Below are 19,440 nucleotides of genomic sequence, written 5' to 3'. Positions count from 1 at the left end.
AAAATATTCCAGGAGCACTTTTTACCTCCTTGGTACTCTGCTCCCCACCCTGATATCCAGCACTGCTGGTTAGGCTGGAACATCATTCCTGGATTGGGCAAACAAACTGGCCTCACAGTTTCTGTAAAACACACAGAAAATAGATTTTCAGACAGAACTCCAAATAAATTTAAATGGCCACCACTTACACACCATGCATTCCCTCTGTACTTTACATTCCTTGCAGGCAGACAATGCAGGAAGCAGCAGAAAGTTTACCAGCTGCCCTTTCCCTGAGGGTACCTGATCTTCACCTCAAATCTACCTCATCTTCCCCTCAAATCTCCTTCATCTTCCCTTCAAATCTACCTCATCTTCCCCTCAAAGTGAGGGACAAGCAGTTAATGGTTCTACCTTGATTCATCAGGTTAAACAAAACAATTAACACCAGCTCTCCTGAGCAGCAGAAGACCAAGAAAACATTCTGAAAGCTACAGCTCTGCATTTTCTTTGCAAAAATCTGCTGAAAATATCACAAGACAAGCAGGATTCAGTACTGATATAGACAAGAAGTTTGCAACACAAAAAGCTGGGAAACAGACAATTTCCCTGCTCTCAGCAGCAGAAAATCCCTTTCAGATTATTCTTGGTAGCTTCAAACTGATGCACTGAAACACAAAGGGCCTGTATACAAAAAGCACTCCAAGTTTAAATAATGGCTTGTTCTCTGTTTTGTACTGGTTGCTTACAAACAACCTACATCTGCTTTTATGAAAGGACCTTCTTGTAATGTTGAGTACTGAAGGGTTTTTTGATCATCATTTGACCTGAGTTGGGATTTAATCAGCTGCTCCAGCACTGCACCTGTAGCTGTCTGCACATACAGCAGTGGTGTAATAATATATTTTTACCTCAGAATGCTCTATGATGCTAAACTGAAGCACCACAGAGCATTCTGAAGTAAAATATATATTACTGACATGAGCCCAACCCCCCTATCCATGTAATAGATTGAAATAAATCCTGCTTAGGAAATCAGAGGCTGTGCCCTCTGTCTCTAGGGTCATTTTGTGCTCTTCCAGTAAGTGTCTACAAGGATTGCTTGATGAAATTCTGAAGTTTTAAAAGGTGTGCTCACTGGATTTTTCCCTCAAGAGGAGCAGAATACCTACCAGTAAAACTCAGTGGTGTCTCCAGCTTCATAAGGGCAACATCATTGTCTTTAGAGTCCGTGTCATAATCTGGGTGGGAAATTATCAGCTGCACTTTGTATCCACTTCTGAAGAGCATCTCATCCTGATTCAGAATCCCAGCATAAACCCTCCAGCTGTACGGGTCAGACAGTCGCCTACAGAACAAAGAAAAGGTCTGAAGGTTTTCTTCTGTGGTGACAAGACAGGGATTAGGACCTTCAAAAAAACCATCTTCAGGAGCTGTAGTCAAATGTTTGTGTGACCAAAAATGCACATGCATTTAACTACCATTTCTGAAGAACAAGACAAACAAATTGCCAGACATGTAACTGGAGAAAAGCTTGGCTCTAGTTCCAAAAATATATTAAAAGAAAATCTTTGCAGTAGGTTAAGTATCACTGTCCACCCCCTTAATCACTCAGCACAACAAATTAAGTCCGAGACTGCAACACTGAAGCCTTTTGATTTCCATGACTGAGGGATCAGGCAGGTATTTCTGAAGTCTCACATGTCAGTGGTATCAGCAGAAGCCAGAATTAGTAAAAACATGATCTAGTGAAAGAATTTCACTATCTTGAAAACACCAGGGGTTTTTTTTAGGCTGGTTTTGGGTTTTGGTGGATTTTTTTTTTAATGTTAAGCATGCTATTTAAGCAGCCTCTTGGGCTCCAGCGCAGTTTACAAAAGCTTAATAGAAAACTTGCCACAAGTGTTAAAACTCCCTCCATGAGAAGTGCCAAGGCAGTTGTGCCTGCAAGTCACCCCACCTCCAAAAAAACCCAGATCAGGCTGAAAACCAGGTTTGTGCCAGCTGCAGCTTGGTTGCCATTCCCAAAGCTTTTGCACACTACAGAGCTCAAACCCAGACAACAAAGGGGGGATAAGATCTCCAGGTAGAAATCAACACTTGCATTCCTTTCTCAAGGTTAAGGACAAATATTCTTCCTTGCCTCAGCCTCAAACTGTGATCCAGCCAACCAACCATTAAAAATGTTTTTGCTCTGTGGGTTTTCCCTCCAACAGAAGCAGCCACCTTTTAAACAAATTCTTGCCCTTTCTGATGGTACCACAGAACCCTCAACTCTCTTTTGTAGGTTAAAAATGTACAAAGCACCAGCTATTTTTCTTCTTGATGGCTACATAAAGTGCTCCTTGGATAGATATAAATCTGTATTTAATACTGACTTGGACTTTACTACCCCGTGGCAAAAAGATATGAAGAAATAAATGGCACAGGCATCTTTAAATTGATCATATCTACAGCAGTGTGATATTTGAGAATTTGGAGGGGGGATTTCCTTTAGGTTTGCTCACAGTGTAATTCAACATGCTCAGGGAAACATTGTGCTGGCTGGCATTAAATTTGGTGCCTTGAGTTTACATCTTAAATTGGTTGGGTATCTGTGCTCAATATCACCCATGCCATTTTGTAAATGAGACAAAATATAAAATAAGGCTTCCTGTAGAAAGCAGACAGATGAACTGCAGCCAGCCTCCTCCAGAACCAATCTTCCCTTAGTACTTCAAATTTACAATATAGACAAAACACTGCACTGAGCACCTGCATGCCAGCTGGGGAAGAAATTCGGTTTTAAGGGAGAAAGTGGGGAGAATTGAATAAATTCTTGAATTTCAGCTTGAAGAAAGGCAAACAGGATGAAGCTGAATAAATCCAAGTGCAGAGTCCTGCATTTTGGCCACAATAACACCCTGCAGTGCTCTGGGCTGGGGACGGTGTGGCTGGAGAGACCCAAGCAGAAAGGGACCTGGGGGTGCTGGTGACAGCTGAGTGACCATGAGCCAGCAGAGTGCCCTGGTGGCCAAGAAGGCCAAGGGCTCCTGGCCTGGATCAGGAATGGTGTGACCAGCAGGAGCAGGGAGGTCACTCTGTCCCTGCACTGGGGTCACACCTGGATTTCTGTGCCCAGCTCTGTCCCCTCAGCTTGGGAAGGACCTTGGGACACTGAGCACGGCCAGAGGGGCAGCGAGGCTGGAGAGGGGCTGGGAACACAAACCCTGAGAGGAGCCCTGAGAGAGCTGGGGGGGCTCCCCTGGAGAAAAGGAGACTCAGGGGTGCCCTCCTCACCCTGCCCAGCTCCTGGAAGGTGCCTGTGCTCAGCTGGGGCTGGGCTCTGTCTGCAGCAGCACTGGCACAGCCAGAGCTCACAGCCTGCACTGCACCCAGGGAATCCAGGCTGCAGATCAGGAAAGAGTTTTTCCAGCAAGGGGATAAAGTTCTGGAATGGCTGCCCGGGGAGGGGGTGCAGTCCCCATCCCTGGGGGTGTTTAACAAAGCCTGGATGTGGCACTGGGGGCCAGGGCTCAGCTGAGCTGCTGGGGCTGGGCTGGACTCCATGGTCCTGAAGGTCTCTTCCAACCCAGAGATTCTGGAATTCTGTGAATTCTGTGAAACAGCCACAGAGAGAGGGACTCACCCTTCCACACAGTGTGCTGCTGTCACCAGCCAGAGTGGGGTGATGATGGAGCCCCCGCAGACGTGGGTGCCCTGCACGTGCAGGCTGACCTGCCACGGCCACTGCCCCAGCACGGCCCCGCTGCCCCCCACGATCCTGTTCATGATGCTCACGCTCTTGCTGGGCATGCCACACTCTGAAAGGTCAGTCACACACAGAGGTTCAGCAAAGAGTGAGCTGGGGAGGAGGATTCTGCACCTCAGGCTCCCCTGGCATGGGGTGCACACACCGTGTCGGGCACACCCCTGCCCTGACACCAAATCCCAAGTCTGCCATTGCCCAGACCCCCATTAAATTGCAAACCCCAAATGGCAGCTGCTGCCCTTGGTTCACCATAAACTCTTCCCACCTTTCAGGAGTCTCTGGTGATTCAGACACCTCTGTGCTGTGCAACAAAGCTGCCAACAGCCAGGAGACTCCTCGGGACAGGAATCACCATCAAGAAGGCACTGCCCACCCAATTGCTGAACCTTGGAGAGCAAATGTGCCAGAAACATCCCAACACAGCTGCTGGGGGACAGATATGGAGCTCCACCACAAGTCATTTAAAGGAACCAGTGGCAGCAAAGACAAATGCAACTGGGGATCCACTGTATACCTTATCTCCTCTCCCACCCTCTCCTAAAACTGCGTCATTTGGGAACCAGAGTTAAATAATTTGCTCATGCAAAAACAGCAATTAATGCCTCAGGCAGCCAGAGCATTTCAAAGCATGAAGGAGCAGAAGTTTGCAAAGGCCAGTGAGTTACCTATGCAGCGCAGAGAAACCACCTTTTCTGAGGCACAGGAACCACTGCAGGAGAAATAAAAACACCAAACAGTATCTTAGGCACTCAGTGAAGGAAATGGTGAGCAAAGTCCACCCTCCAGCTGCTTTCTAGCCTTTCCAGCTATATGCCCTGCCTTCAGCCTCATCTTCCTGCAGAGGGTTCCCTCCTTTCTTCACCATCTGCCTTCACCATGCCTTGAATTCACCAAAACTGTCCTGTGGGAGACTGCAGGCACGAGCACAAACGGTTTGAAAGCCTATTGAGAAGCAAGATGAAGAGAGAAAGTGGAGGTGATTTAGGAAGACATTGCAGAAAAACTAAACAAAGGAGCTGCAGGAAGTTTGCAGGCACAGCAGTCTACAGGCTTTGACACTGGACACTTTGGAGCTGTTTAATGATAATAAAAATTATGCATTCCACAGTGAAGATCCATTTTTACATGCTGTGTGTTCATGTGGCTGAAAAAAAGGCTGTGCCAGCTGCTGTGAATGTGTTGTAGCTTGTAGCTCTTGTGACCACACAAAAACTCCTGCTGATGGTCAGAGAGCCTTAGAAAAACACCTTTGACATGGCAGCCTTCTAGACAGCACAGAGGATGAGATGTTTTTTCTTTTAGAAGAGGACAAGGAGGATGGAAAAATGACAGCTGTGTTTTTAAAAAGAGGGAAGAACAGTTGCTGCAATCAGACTAAAAGCAAAGTCTCTTTCCCTCCAACAATCCCCACTGGAAGATGCGTTTGCATTGTGCTGCAGGCAGAAGCTGCACCTCTTCCAGCATCTGGAGAGAGCCTGGATGAAAGGAGAGAGGCTTTTATTAAACAAGGATACCTGCTGTACAGCTTTTTGTACAAGTCAATATTCCCAGCACTTGTGTTCAGCTTCATGTAGCTCTTAAAGCTGACTTCAGGTGCCACCCCATGACTGTAGAAATATGTATCCCTGCAAAACAGAAAGTCCACCATAAAACCCAGCAGTGGTTTCAGTTTTCAAGCAAGTGATAACAATGTGCCAAGCCAGAACTTCTGACATGACAGCACTAGAAATCTTTATTTTTGTTTACTATATTTATTTTTATTGTTGTGAACCTGGAACCCTGGTGGTGCAGCCCAGCCAGAGTCGCAGATTATTCACACATCTGTCAAGTTCCACTTCAGTCACTGGGTTAAAATAATATTTTTATCTGATATGCATGCACCTCGTGTAACAGGGCAAAATTAAGAGATGCCTTTGCCAGCACATTTTCACAGCTAAGTCATTAAAAATGACACAATTAAATGACACATTAAAAATGGCAGGAGGGAAATCTCAACCTTTCTTTGTCTGAGCAGAGGCTGACAGAGGTTGCACTTACACGCTGTAGCCCATGTCTTTGCAGGCAACCTTCCCATAATCATCATTCCAGTCATCGTGGCAAACAGGATACCAGGATTTGCTGACAGGTGAGTAAACTTCCAGAATAAAATTTGGTCCAAAAAGTCTAACTGCCAGAAAAGGAAGAAAGGGAAAAAGGAAAAAAAAAAAAAAGGAAACTAAGAACACCACATGCTATTATTACTGCTCTTTGTGCTTGGAAGTAGTTACCTATAATATCCACTTCATGTATGAACTGATGTTAATTTAATGCTCCCTTCTCAAATTCTGAGTAAATAGCCACTAGACAGAAATATGGCAATGACTTATTTCTTTTCATGTAAGGCAATTTATAAGAACTACCAGTTCTAAAATGCAGATGCACAAAATAGGTTCAAAAGGGTTCATCCTTTTGAACAAAAGGGTTCATCCTTTCATTTCAGCTTTTATGCTAAAATTTGTTATATTCTACTACTGAGGAAGATTGCAATAATGAAAATTTCCTGATCCTTTCTTTATGCAACCATATCTTTCTTAATATATTATATGTATAAATAAAATGATCTATTGAAAAATATATCATATTATCTTATTAATATCTCTTCTTATTGAGATATTATATTATCTCTTAATACACCAAATTTCTTCAGAGAAGTGCTCTGTAAAGCAAGAATGTAACCAGGAGCAATTAGCTCTGACATTCCACGTCCCATTATGTATTTGCTTGCACAAGAATTTAATAAAAAATAGTTCAAGCAAAAGAACAGATTGAAACAGGCTTCTCCAAGATGCCATTATTCAACCAAATGGAGTGGAACAGCTGCCAGCAAATGCTAACCCTGCATGAGAATGTGCTGAATAAAAGTTTGTAGAGGGAATTTAAAGCACAGCTGGAGTTTCCAGTGTGGCACTGGCAAGACACAAGATGCCAAACCTCTGGAATGGACAAATCAATGTGTCCACCTTCTACCTTCAGCTGTAAAGCTCCCCTTGGCATCTTTTCAGTTCAAAGCAATAATTAGGCCAGGCTTTCTTACACAAATGAGTGATGAAGTAGTTGAAGAACTAGGGGGAGAGCAAGGAATACAAAATACATGGATAAACACAAGCCTGACTGAACGCCACCAGGTTTGTTGTCATCTGAAGCTTACTGAGAAGTCACCACTGACTGTTCCACCCAGAGACAATGCTAGATCCAGTTCTGCACAAACACCACTCAAATTAAAAGGTGAGATTTAAAAAACTGACACAAAGTCAAGGCAGCTCAACCCCCTTTTATTTTATTTCAGCTTTTCTATCAGGCTGGAAACAACCCGAATATCTATACATAACACACATCCTAAACCATTTTAAAGACAGACTTTAGGCTAAAACAGCCTTGTTGCAGCCTAGGCAAGCTCTGTGCAGGACAGTCTGCTCCCAGGCTCCTGCAGTTGATGCAGTGTCCCCCCAGCCCCTGGCTGCTGTCACTCACCACAGCGGGTCTCGTCCTCCCCGTTGGGGCAGTCGCTCACTCCGTCACACCACTGCGAGGGGGGCATGCACATCCCTGAGGATCCACACTCAATCAGGGAGCTGAGACAGTGATTCTCTACTGCAGGGAGACAGAAGCACAGCCACGAGGCTGCACATCAGCCCAGCTCTCAAAGAGTTTCCCACTTTGATGGAGCAAAACGCTGGAAGCGGCTCTTAGATCTGGAGCTGGGAGGGACCCAGCCTGCCACAGCAGAGATGGATTGCTCTGTCCTTTGCACAGATCAAGTCTCTGATGCTGCTGATTGGGTTTTGGCCACTGGCCTCCCCTGAATAATCAGGCACCATTAAGTTGTCAGAAAGGAGTCAGCTTTGCAAAGCGTTAGCACGTGGAAAAGGAGGAAGAGAGCGAGGGCCTCAATTATGTACTTTTGCTCTCATTTAAAACAAGATTACACTCACCCTCCTTAAATCAAAATGAGCCAAAAAAACGCCCCTAAGAACACAAAGTGCCATCCTAATAGTTCTAAATGAACGTCCTTAAAATGACATAATAGTTAGGAAGGGGTCTTTAAATGTCATTTTAGTCCAACCCCAATGCAACGAGCAGGGACACCTTCCACTAGATCTCTCCTTCTCTTCTCCTGAGCAGAATGGAAAGGAGAGGCTCCTAAAACCACCAGATTTTTAGTTTCCTGCTTTTTTAGCAAAGCAGCTTTCATTGAAAGGGAAATTAAGACAGCACAAGGCAAACTTCACCTGAGTTGAACAGAATTCATCCAGCCCTGCTTCAGAGCTCAGTCACCCCAGCTGGGGATGATTTCTAAAGCAAACATCCATGGTACAACTTAGAGTGCTGAGACAAGCTGGGCTTATGCAATGTTTACACAGAAGCCCCACAGAAACGAATAAATGGATGTAGATGACTTCTGCTCCAAGGGAGATCCCATTTGAGCAAAACAAAACACATCTTGACCATTTACACTCCTGCAGTTAAGGTTTGCACATTTATTGCAATCCCCTCCCTTCACCTGAAATTAAGTGAAGCTCGAATTTGGAAAGTAACAGCAGCATTAAAAAGAAAGAAGAAAAAAAAAAAGCTCAACCCACAAACAAAACTGAGCCATTAAGAAGCAACATTAGTTCATCTCTTAGGAGAAAAGGAACAAAGACATTTCTGTCCTTAATTCAGAATAAAGCATAAAATGAGAATGGATATATCTAACTTGAAAAGTTTAATACATCTTTTCTTAAAAAAAAAAAAAAAAAGAAGAAGAAAAATAAAAACTTACCAAAATACCAGATGAAGAAAGCAGCAATTGCACAACAAATGACTATTAATATAGATAATATTATTATTATGGTTTTCCTTAGACCTGAAGTGAAAGCAAGGAGGAGAAGAGAAATTAGGTTCAGAAGTAAAGTTATTTCCACCCACCAGCACTATCTATTTGACATGAAAATCAGTCGTTTTTAGCCAGATTTTCCCCATTCCACCATCCTTCCTCCCAAAGCCCCCAGCTTCCCCAGCACCTCAGCCAGCCATCACTTCTTGATGACAGGAAGAAAGGCGTGAAGGAAGTGGCTCCTTCAACGCCCAGCCTGGAAGGGAAGGTCCCTTTCCTTCCATGAAAATCAGTCATTTTTAGCCAGACTTTTCCCCATTCCACCATCCTTCCTCCCAAAGCCCCCAGCTTCCCCAGCACCCCAGCCAGCCATCACTTCTTGATGACAGGAAGAAAGGCGTGAAGGAAGTGGCTCCTTCAACGCACAGCCTGGAAGGGAAGGTCCCTTTCCTTTCTTCTCTTACTTTGACAGATCTCAGCTCCAAAACCAGGAGGAAAACCCCCCAAAAAACTTACTGGCTGCACAGGTTCTCCTGGGCGGGGGCGCTGCCGGCCTGGTGGACTGGTGGGTGGCAACCCTTGGGATGTAGCTTGGCACGGAGGGAGGGTTGGTGGAGAAGAGCTGGTGTGGGTAAGGGGGAGCACCTGCTGCCTGCCTGGCAGCGAAGGGGGGCTCTGGCTGGAAGCCCCGGTTCTCGTAGTACGGCGGCGGTGGTCCCTGAGGGGAGGGAGGGGACAGCAGAGGGTGAGAAACAAGGCTGGCAGCAGGACAAAAATCTCACAGTCCTACTCCAAAATACACCCCGAGCACACAGAGCACTTACTAGGGGCTCCAGTGCACACAGAGAGAGAGGTTCACAGAACGTGCCCAAAACCTCGCGGTTTGAATAATAAAAACGACACAGAGTGAGGCTGGCAATCCCCTGACAAGAGCAGTCTCCTGATCTTGCTTTCCATAGCAGCCCAGCCTGTAGCCATGATATTTTAGTGAAAAATCCTCTGCTAGGATTTCTCCTGTCCTGAGGAGCTGAGAGCCTCAGGAAAGAAATGTAAACAATAACTATCTGCTGCTGTGGAGTGCCACAGGTGCATCTTCCATTGGTCCATGTGGATTGTTTTCAATTGATGACCAGTCACAGCCACTTGTGCCAAGGCTGTGAGCAGTCACAGGATTTTGTTATGCATTCTATTCCTATTCTATTCTTGTTTTTGTAGCCTTCTGATCTTTTTCTCTCTGTTCTTTTAGTATAGTTGTAATGTAGTATTTTAATATAATATATAACACAATAAATCAGCCTTCTGATGGAAATGGAGTCAAGCCTCGTGTCCTCACACAACGGGTCTCAGCTTAAACAAGACCAGCCTAAGAAGGATTCTTGAGCCCAGCCCTCCCAAGCTGTTTGCACAAATGCTTGCCCTTGGACGTCTGACAGGGTAGAAATAAACAGCAAGGACAGCGCCAGCACAGAAAGAAATGCTGACAAAGAGCAGCCTTTGTCCAGGCCCAGGATAAATGCTTACTGCCCCATTTCATGCTGTGACAACACCAGGTACACCTAAGCTATTTTGGACACACGTGGGCCTGCAACACGAATATTTATCCTGGAATAGCTTTAAGAACTAGTTATAAGCCATTCTAACCTATCCCACCAAAACAAGCTTAAATAGATCAAAAGCATGTGCTCAAAAGCATAAATCTCCCCTAAAAGTATCTGAGCACTTGAAATGTTGGTTAATTCGAGGCTCTTATACCTGCATCACAGCACCTTTTCCCCTTTTTGCCAAAAAGGAAACACAACAAATAGCCCATGTTTCAAAAGGCTTGTTAATCAGGACATCACTCAATGGATTGTTACGTGTAAAGAAATAAAACCAAATTAAAAGAAAAAAATCAGACAGGCATATCGTGAATGTTTTGTTTACTTACTAGAGTAGAGGTCATTTTTCCTTTGTCAACAGTACAGAAACAATTCAAGTGTTGGGGAGTAAAGTGTGAACCTATACAAACAAACAAAGAAGAAAACAATCACAACTGGAGGCTTTGTCCAGCCTTCTTGTCAGTTTTCCCTTTGGAAAAGGGCCAGATTTGCAGAGAGGGGGGAAATAAAACAAATAAATAAATAAAAAAAAATTTAAAAATACCAAACAAACAAAAAACCAACAAGCGGAAGTATTTGAAGAGAGGGTACAAATTAAGGTGCAGCATGAAATCAGATCTCAGCAGCCTCTCAATCCAAGCCTGAGGATTATACAGTGGCAACTATTCATTAGCACGAGGGCAGCACAAACTGAGAAGGTCAAGTCAGTGCTCACTGTCCTGGCAGGACCAGAGTCAGAGAATATCCTGGCAGAGACCCACACGGTGTCAGTGCCATGCTCAGGCCCTCTCTCAACACTTACTCAAGTGTCTCTGAGGTTTATGACACAGAAACCAGCAAAGCACCAGGAAATACAAATTCAACCAATTCATGATACCTGCAGCCCCCAGAGGCCACGGTTTTTTTCACTCTTACGTGTTCTAAAGAGCTGGTTTCTTGGCTGTGTGTTGTAGTCACTGCACCAAAAACAGGGAGAGAAGCACAGCAGGGGAACTGTGCCACAGCAATACTGAAAGTTTTGCAAACAGGGTAAAAGAGAGGTTCTGCACCGAATGTTTCCAGCATCCAGCAGTTTATTTAAAGTTAAACGTTAACATTGAGCAAAACCACTGATTGCCACAGACACTAGAAATACAAAAATGTTTGCTGGTGCAGATCTAAAACAGGCAGCTCTACAGCTCCACAAGCAATCATTCTAATAAATGCTGCTGTCTACTGAGTCCTCTCATGTTGCTCTACAAGAAAAAAAAAAGCCTAGAAAGTGCCTCAGTCCTGCACTGAGAAATACTTTTCTCTACCTGGCAGAGCAAAACCTGCACACTGCAGCTGTGTAAAGACACAACATAATTCATCCCAAAGCTGTAGGTTGTTTTTTAGAACCTCTGTCAAGGCATCATCTCACCCAAAACTGAACTGCAGATGTCACTGAAGCAGATTTCAACAGCTGCTCAGCCCCTCAAGCGTGCCAATTCTTTGTGACACTTCAGGAAGGCTGATGCTGGTATTTGCTTATCAGTGCTAGCAAACATGTAAATAATGCAGCACTGCACTTATTTGTGTGGCAGGCAGGTGAGAAATGAGCCTTACTCATTGTCGTGGTTTGGCCCGGAAATGTGTTTTTGGAAAGGTCTAAGTCGGGCCAATCAGGGGCCAAATTCAAAATTGGCATTTAAGGTGGCCACTAAGGGTTTGGATACGCCTCTGAGAACACACGGGGGTTAAAAGCAGGAGATTCCCAGAGAACTTCCTCTTTGGGAATCCAGCGTTGGTGAGTAGAGTCTGGCCTCTCCCCTGCCCAGCTGCGCCTGGGTGGGGGAGGCCATGACAGGGAGGAGGCCGGGAGCCCCAAAAGGTGCAGAGGTGGAGGAGAACATGCAGGGGTTGATGAGACTTGAGATGTCTGGGCAGCCCCCCCCGGAGAGAGGGACAGAGATTGTGCTGGCAACTCAGCCGGCCAGAAGCGGGGGATGCGTCGAGAGAAGGTGCCCGGCAGATGTGGGAGTCCTTGGGCAGGCAGAGTTGAAGATTTTAACCCCTTTGTAGACTAATAGAAACCTTACAAATACTGAATCCTCCTGAATCAGGATGAGGTGAGAGAGAGATGAGAGATGGGCAAGCGTGAGGAAAGCTGGAAGAGAGAAGAATCCTGAGTGGAAGAGATGATGGAGTGGCCTTGGGCTGGACTCTTTCTTGTATAGCCATGGACAGACCCGTGTTTTTTTTTTCCCTGTGACCCAGAGACTGTATTTAGGGGGAGGCAACACCCGGGAGTCAAGAGTGAAGCAGCGGTGTGAACAGAGACGGCTGAAGGGGGTGTGGGATGCCCTCTGTCTCCACGGAGAGGAAGATCTCTGTTCACGAGGCCCCTCGGCCCCAGGGGGTGAAATTTGGGGGGGACTGGTGTCCCAAGAGTTGAGAGACTGCTGTTTCTGGAAGTGGGTGGAGCATCTTTAAACGGGGAGCCCTAAAGGCAGTCCTGGCCCGTGTCCAGTGGTGAGAGCACTGGACATGGGGGGAGAAGTCACGAGGGCCGATGTTCTCTGGGTGAGGCCATGGATGACGCGGAAGCACAGGAGGTTTCAATTGTGCTTCCGGGGGAGGCCCATGAGGCAAGGGGGGACTCCTCCCTCCCTGATGGATTTGAGGGTTGATAATTTGAGGGGTGGTGAATATGTGGAGAAAAGGGAGGGGGAGGAGGAAGGTATTTGGAAGGTTTTCATTCTTAGTTTAGTACGTGTTCCTTTCTAGATTTGTAATAAATAAAGTGTTATGTTTTTTTTTCCCTCCATCCCCGAATGAGAGCCTGCTTTGTTCTGTTCCCGGGTCACATCTCACAGCCACCATTTTGAAAATATACCCTTCATGGGGGCCCTGGCATTGTGCCAGGGTCAAACCATGACACTCATACTTACTGAAAGTCCATCAGACTGGTGACTAAGGCTCCAGGACTTCTGCTTTGCTTTATGTCCCATCCATCCTTGCCCAGCTCTTCACAGCAGCGGGGAAGTGCAGCTCTGCCCAGACTTAGGGACAAATAAATCACAGGAGGGTATTTCTGTTCCTTGTTCTCTAAAAGGGAGAAGGAAGAAAAAGCTTAGGAAGTTTAGTGATAGCAGAGAGAAGTGGTGATTCTGAGGGAAGCCAACAGGTACTACGACCAAAAAAAAAATCCCAGATTTTTTCACATTACCATTTGAAAGGCTCTGCAAATTAACAGAGAAGAGTGTTCTTCACTCTTTTTTGGGAGTTTCTGGGAGTGGTTTTGGGTTTGGTTTTTTTTGTTGTTGTTTTTGGGTTTTTTTGTTTGTTTGGTTGGGTTTTTGTTTGGGGTTTTTTTTTGGTTGGTGTTTTTTTTGGGGTTTTTTGTTGTTGTTGTTGTTTTGGGGGGTTTTTTTTGGTTTTTTTTGTTTGGTTTGGTTTGGGTTTTTTTATGACCTCAGGAAAAAAGTCTCTCTTGCTTAGCTGGTTTCCCACCATCACTCCCAATTTAGTGCCTGTTAATCTATTTCCTATCCAGCTTCTGATTAATTACACTTTCCCTGTTATAAAATACAGGAACTCACAGGTAAATACAGACTTCCATGGTATTACATGTACACATTTGCCAGTGTTTTAAAACTGCAGGAAACCAAAATCACTGAACTCCTGTCACCTCTGCAAATGTTCCAGGCAAAAATCAATCTGTAGCATCCAATAATGACATAATCTGGTTTTCCTAAGCTCACATCACTCCCACACTTCAAAATGTTTTACAAACACATCAAGGGAACTGTGACAACTTCTCAGATAAGGAAGCTGGGTCATGGAGAAGCAAAGTGACCAGTCAAACACTCCCTAACAACTAGAGAGCTAGAAGGGACTGGTCTGCCCTATCTCAGTCCAATTCTTTGGCCTCTAACTCACCTCACCCATCAGACAAATTTAAATAGACCATTTTAAAGTGGCATAAACCCATTCTAATGGTGCAGAGAGCTCAGTGGGAATGTACAACTGTCCCTCCCTCTCACTGCCCTCATTCCTCCTGAGGTCTGCTGAGCTGTGGTAAAACTTTACTGGGTCCAGAAAAAAAACTTCAGGAATTCTTTAAAGGGAGCTGGAGGTTCCAAGCAAGGGAACTGGGATGGAGTTCCCCACCAAAGCAGGCTTCAAGGGATCACAGGGTACACCAGAGGCTTGAGGGTTGACTTGCTAACACCTTCCAGCTCTGGAAAAAGTGCACCCAAATAATGAAAGGGACCCATCAGTCCTGCCCCTATATTTCAAAAACCCCATTATGGATGGAGCAGAACCAGCATTTAGACCTCCAGCAACACAGAAGGTCCAAAACTGAGCGTGTTTTTCTTTCATAACTCAAAGTACAAGAAAAAAGCCACTCTTTCTAATGACAGAAGAGACAAAGACTAAAAAGCCACCACTGACAACACAGTTCACTGATGAATAAAACAAAATGTGTTGCCTCACAGCTGGCAGCTGCTATTTGAAGTATCCAGCTTCTTACATATACCTGAGGAGTATTAATCTTAATGTTATGCTATCTTAACCATGGGTCATTAAGATTAAAGAAATGCATCACTATTTCCAGTAAATTTGTCAAAAATGAAACCAAAAAAGGAACACAGCCAAACAATATAAAAAAATTAAAATATTAGATTAATACAAAATAAATTCAATCCAATAGCTTTTTGGATTTTTTAATATGTTTTTATACAGATTTCTGCAAATCAGGTCTTTAAGTAAAAGTTGCAGCACAGTTGGTCAGTACTTCATTTGACAACATCCTATTTAATCAAAAATGGACTGTCCAGACTCTCTGCCCTCCAGAGGCTGGTCCTCCTCCCTACCACAGTGACAGTCCCTGTGTGCCCTGGAGAGCTGTGCTGCTCAGCTGCACATGGCCCTCACCACCACGTGCTCCTAAACCCCTCCCTGAATTCTGGTGAATTCGGGGCAAAAATGAGCCCCTGATTTTGCCTCATTACAGCAGCATCAGCTCACGGCCCCCTCACACCTCCTGTGCCCTTTGCTGGCCAGGAACCAACATCCCAAAAAGGCAACAGACAGAAAGAAAGGCAAAGAAACCCTAAAGGTCTAAGCAGGATTTTGTAATGACACCAGACCTGCTGCCTTTTGCCTGGCCCTCCCTGCAAGAAATAACAGGACTTCCTCAGCACACACCAAGTCATAACTGTTCATTGGTTTCCAAAGCTTTTGCACAGAGATCCCTATAGGCTGTTTCCATGCCCAGGTCAATAGGATGGAATAATTACCTCCAGATATCCTAATTCAACACTGTGAATTCAACTGGCCAAAGAAGGCAGAGTTGCACTGGCAACAGCTTGCTTCCTGCATTTACATATTGCTCCAATAGGTGTTTCGTGCTATTTCCTGAAACTGAAACAACATCAGCTGTTTGCTGAGCCCTGTGATGGCTATCAACAACTGAGAAAGAAACCCCAGAACAAAAAAAAAAAAAACAAAACAACAAACTAGTTTTTCACAGTTAGACCTACATAAAAGCAAGCACATGTAAACAGAGATGTAAGAGGAGAGAAGAGTCAAAGCCCAAATGAACCAAGTCGAGTTCATCTTCTAAAAGGAGGAAGCATAAAAGCATCCAAACATTCTACCTGAACCTAACACACTGCAACCCAGCCAAAAAATTCCCTGTACCAAGCAAACCAACAGAACTCACTGAGATAGCAAAGGAGTAATTTCAGTGCAAAGCTCAACCTCAAAGAAGGGCAAGCCAACATATTGTGGCATTGATGATACTGGAAAGGATTTTTTTTTTTTTTTTTTTCATTTCTGGCTGTTTTATGACCACCTAAAAGTTTCAGCAACATAACAGTGAACACAATAACTCCATGATATGATGGTCTGGAGGGAAGGCTAGTGGGGAAATATAATTTTCAAAAAAGAGGGAAAACAAGCAAAGAGGTGATTCCAGATAATTTTCATTATCTCTTCACAGAGCAATTTCACAGGACAGCTCCTGCCTTGTCACCTGGACAAGAGGAAAGAAACGTGGTGAAGATTGCTGTTTGAGAATCAGTACTAAAAATTATGATGACTTGGAAATGAAATATAGTAAAGTTAAAAAATATCCAGTTATGAATGAAGAAGGAAAGAAGCTAAATAAGATTTTTCATCCCATTTGATTAATGAGATTTCCTTGACACTTCTTCAGGAAGTGGCACTGAGTATTTTTATATGTGATGATTTTTAAAAAGTGATTTTAATTTACTCAATTTATCCTCTGGCAGGGATCAAAGATGAATTGACTGAATGTCTCAAAGTCATCAAAATCAGGGTCCTGGCCTTTCAAAAAACCTTCTCAACAGAGGTGAGCTCTACTCGGCGTGCCTGTGCAGAAACATCACCAGTATTTCAGAGAACTCCGTGAGACTATGCAAATATTTACCTGAAAGACTGCCACAAATAAAACCTCGTCCTTCTCACAGCTCCTAAGAAATAGTTTCGAAGCTATTCTGGATTAGCTCCTAAAAAGCCATTATAATGTACAACTACTTATCAAGAGGTGTTAAAAAACAGTGCCTCCTGATAAGCACAATCAGCAGCAGCTCACTGAAGTCCACAGCAATATTCCCCAGGCCAGGAAACCAAGATTAAATCTACTTCCATGTGCAGAAAAAAAAGGAGGGATTGAAAATCTCTGAGGGTAGCAGTCATATTTTTTAAAGTTACAGGATGCCATACTCATACTACAAATTATTGTCTTATTATTATTATTATTATTATTATTATTATTATGATCTGTCTGAAAACAGATATTGACTTCAAACTCGGCCTTGGTCACAGGTACATCATGCTTTGTTAGGAACAGTGGGGTGAGGAAGGAGGCTGAAATGCTCTTTCCTTTTTTCTCATTTCACTGAAAGGGTGGTGAGTGGCACAAGACCCTGTGAAAGCAGCCATTTCTGAATGAGAAAGGACCAAGAGCCCAGGAAAACCAGAGGCTCTGGCCCGGCAGGAGATGGACCCGTTGTTCAGGCAGCAGCTGCAAACCACAGCAGCCACAACCAGATCACAGGAGGAGCTGCAGGATGCAGCAACACTCAGCTTGGCCTTTGCATTCTTATTTTCCCTACACTACATCCCATGTTCTGCCCTTGCCCTTCTTCCAAGGTGTAAGTAAATAACTTTCTGGTAGAAGCATGTTTGCTAATCATCTTCATATTTGATTATTACCCTCTGGCTAAATTCAAGTGTCTGTCTACGTCACTGGAAGTCGCTGGCAAGGAAATAAACCTCTCAGGAACACTTGTTCACCATATTTGAGCTGCAAATAATGTGATGTGAATAAGGTAGCACTAGGTACCCACACTGCAGGAAGATAAAACCCAGCAATGTTAACAGACCAGATTTATTCAGATACCTGTCCAGGTCAGTGATTTTTAACCTGTGACCTACAGGTCCTGAGGAGCTGCAAACCACTTCTGAGAGGTCTATGGCAGATAAGAGTGAAAAGCAAATCTTGCTGGCAGGAGGTTTGAATTCACTCCATGGGGAGGCTTGTGTTGCCAGAAATGGGTTTCAGGATGCACACACGAAAGCCTGGGGGAAGAGCTGCTGCAGGGCACGGGCACCACTGAGCCACTGGAGCTACTCAGTGTGGACCAGCCCTGGACTGGCACAGGAGGAAAAGCCCACCTCTTCAGGACTGGCAACTCCAAGACAAATATTTTGCCCAGCATCCCACAATAATGTGTTGCTTTGTTTTCCCATCAACAACCAGGAATGTAGTTCCAACTTATTACCAAGTTCAGGCTAGGCTACTGTGACAGATTTGCTCAAGATTGATTGTCCTATGAGCCAGAATAAATTTTAACAGTTTAAGAATGAAAGGAAGAAAGACAAAAAAGCACATGAAGTCCTACTTCAACACCAACATTTATCTTAGCCCACCTGTCTTTTGTCTTTACATCTACACCTGCAAGTAAAAGCCACAACTTGCCATTTTCCCAGGTCACTGATCTGTGCCACACACAACATCCACCTCTTTCCCCACCTAATATTTACCTAGATGATGCAAATAATCCAAGCTGCTTCCTTGGGCTCATTCAAAATCACTGGAGACGTTAGTGTCACTTAACTCAGGACAAACAGGGCCACTCAGGACAAAGGCTCAGCGTGACAATGCTCCCTTAAATTCACAGACACCCAGCCACCCAGGAAGCTGAGGCTGAGTTTCGAGGTCCAGGTAAGCAATGAACACAAAGCCACCTGCAAGGAGGTGTGGACTGGATTCACCTCAGCGTGCAAAGCTTTGGCACAGAAGTTTCAACAGCACGGCTCTTCTAAAAGTTACTTTTCTAAATCACTTGAGCAGCTGTGCCGGCTCTGACCCGAAAATAGCACTTTTGCTAAAACCCAGAGCATCAACACGCACTGAAGAGGCCCCAGAGCTAAACATTGTTCTGGTTTACTCTCTCTGTGACCTTGAGGAAGTTGCCCTGGTGAAGAAGGGTAAAAGATTGGGCAAGAGATGGACAAGCTCCACCAGGAGCGGTGCGGGGTGGGCCGGCTCCGGCCGAGCCTTCCCCGCTGCGCCCATCCAGCTCATCCCGGCTCTCCCGTCCACATCCTCCCTGCTCCTTTGGCTCCCGGCTATCCCCATCCACCTCCTCCCTGCTCCTTTGGCTCCCGGCTATCCCCATCCACATCCTCCGTGTGCCTTTAGCTCCGGCTATCCCATCCACCTCCTCCCTGCTCCTTTGGCTCCCGGCTATCCCCATCCACATCCTCCGTGTGCCTTTAGCTCCGGCTATCCCATCCACCTCCTCCCTGCTCCTTTGGCTCCCGGCTATCCCCATCCACATCCTCCGTGTGCCTTTGGCTCCCGGCTATCCCCATCCACATCCTCCCTGCGCCTCTGGCTCCCGGCTATCCCGGTTACCCCTATCCACCTCCTCCCTGCGCCTTTGGCTCCCGGCTATCCCGGCTCTCCCATCCACCTCCTCCCTGCTCCTTTGGCTCCCCGCTATCCCGGCTATCCCGTCCACCCCCTCCCTGCTCCTTTCGTTCCGGCTATCCCAGCTATCCTCATCCACCTCCTCCCCGCTCCTTTGGCTCCCGGCTTTCCCATCCACCTCCTCCCCGCTCCTTTGATTCCCGGCTATCCCAATCCACCTCCTCCCTGCTCCTTCTGCTCCCGGCTATCCCGGCTCTCCCATCCACCTCCTCCGTGCTCCTTTGGTCCCGGTTTCCCTCACACCCGGCCCGCGGGACAGCGCGAC

At 45.4% G+C, this 19,440-nt stretch overlaps 1 protein-coding gene across 1 annotated transcript; it reads right to left on the bottom strand.

Annotated features, from left to right (window-relative positions):
* Positions 1 to 5: 5 nt before the first annotated feature.
* Positions 6 to 18,466, bottom strand: TMPRSS2 (transmembrane serine protease 2; the record flags this gene model as incomplete). The annotated part of the gene is made up of 12 exons (XM_064404639.1): positions 18,224 to 18,466; positions 13,096 to 13,252; positions 10,513 to 10,583; positions 9,102 to 9,303; positions 8,532 to 8,615; positions 7,241 to 7,360; positions 5,768 to 5,897; positions 5,245 to 5,355; positions 4,396 to 4,439; positions 3,608 to 3,782; positions 1,152 to 1,327; positions 6 to 121 (listed from the first exon to the last, which is right to left on the bottom strand). Coding segments are annotated over exons 3-12 (1,173 nt in total), but the record flags the coding sequence as incomplete, so codon positions are not given.
* Between the last annotated feature and the right edge of the window lie 974 nt (positions 18,467 to 19,440).

The sequence above is a fragment of the Passer domesticus genome, chromosome 2 (assembly GCF_036417665.1).
Source record: "Passer domesticus isolate bPasDom1 chromosome 2, bPasDom1.hap1, whole genome shotgun sequence".
Classification (NCBI taxonomy): Eukaryota; Metazoa; Chordata; class Aves; order Passeriformes; family Passeridae; genus Passer; species Passer domesticus.
The sequence above is the reverse complement of the archived record's forward strand: the minus strand, read 5'-3'. Positions and strand labels throughout refer to the sequence as shown.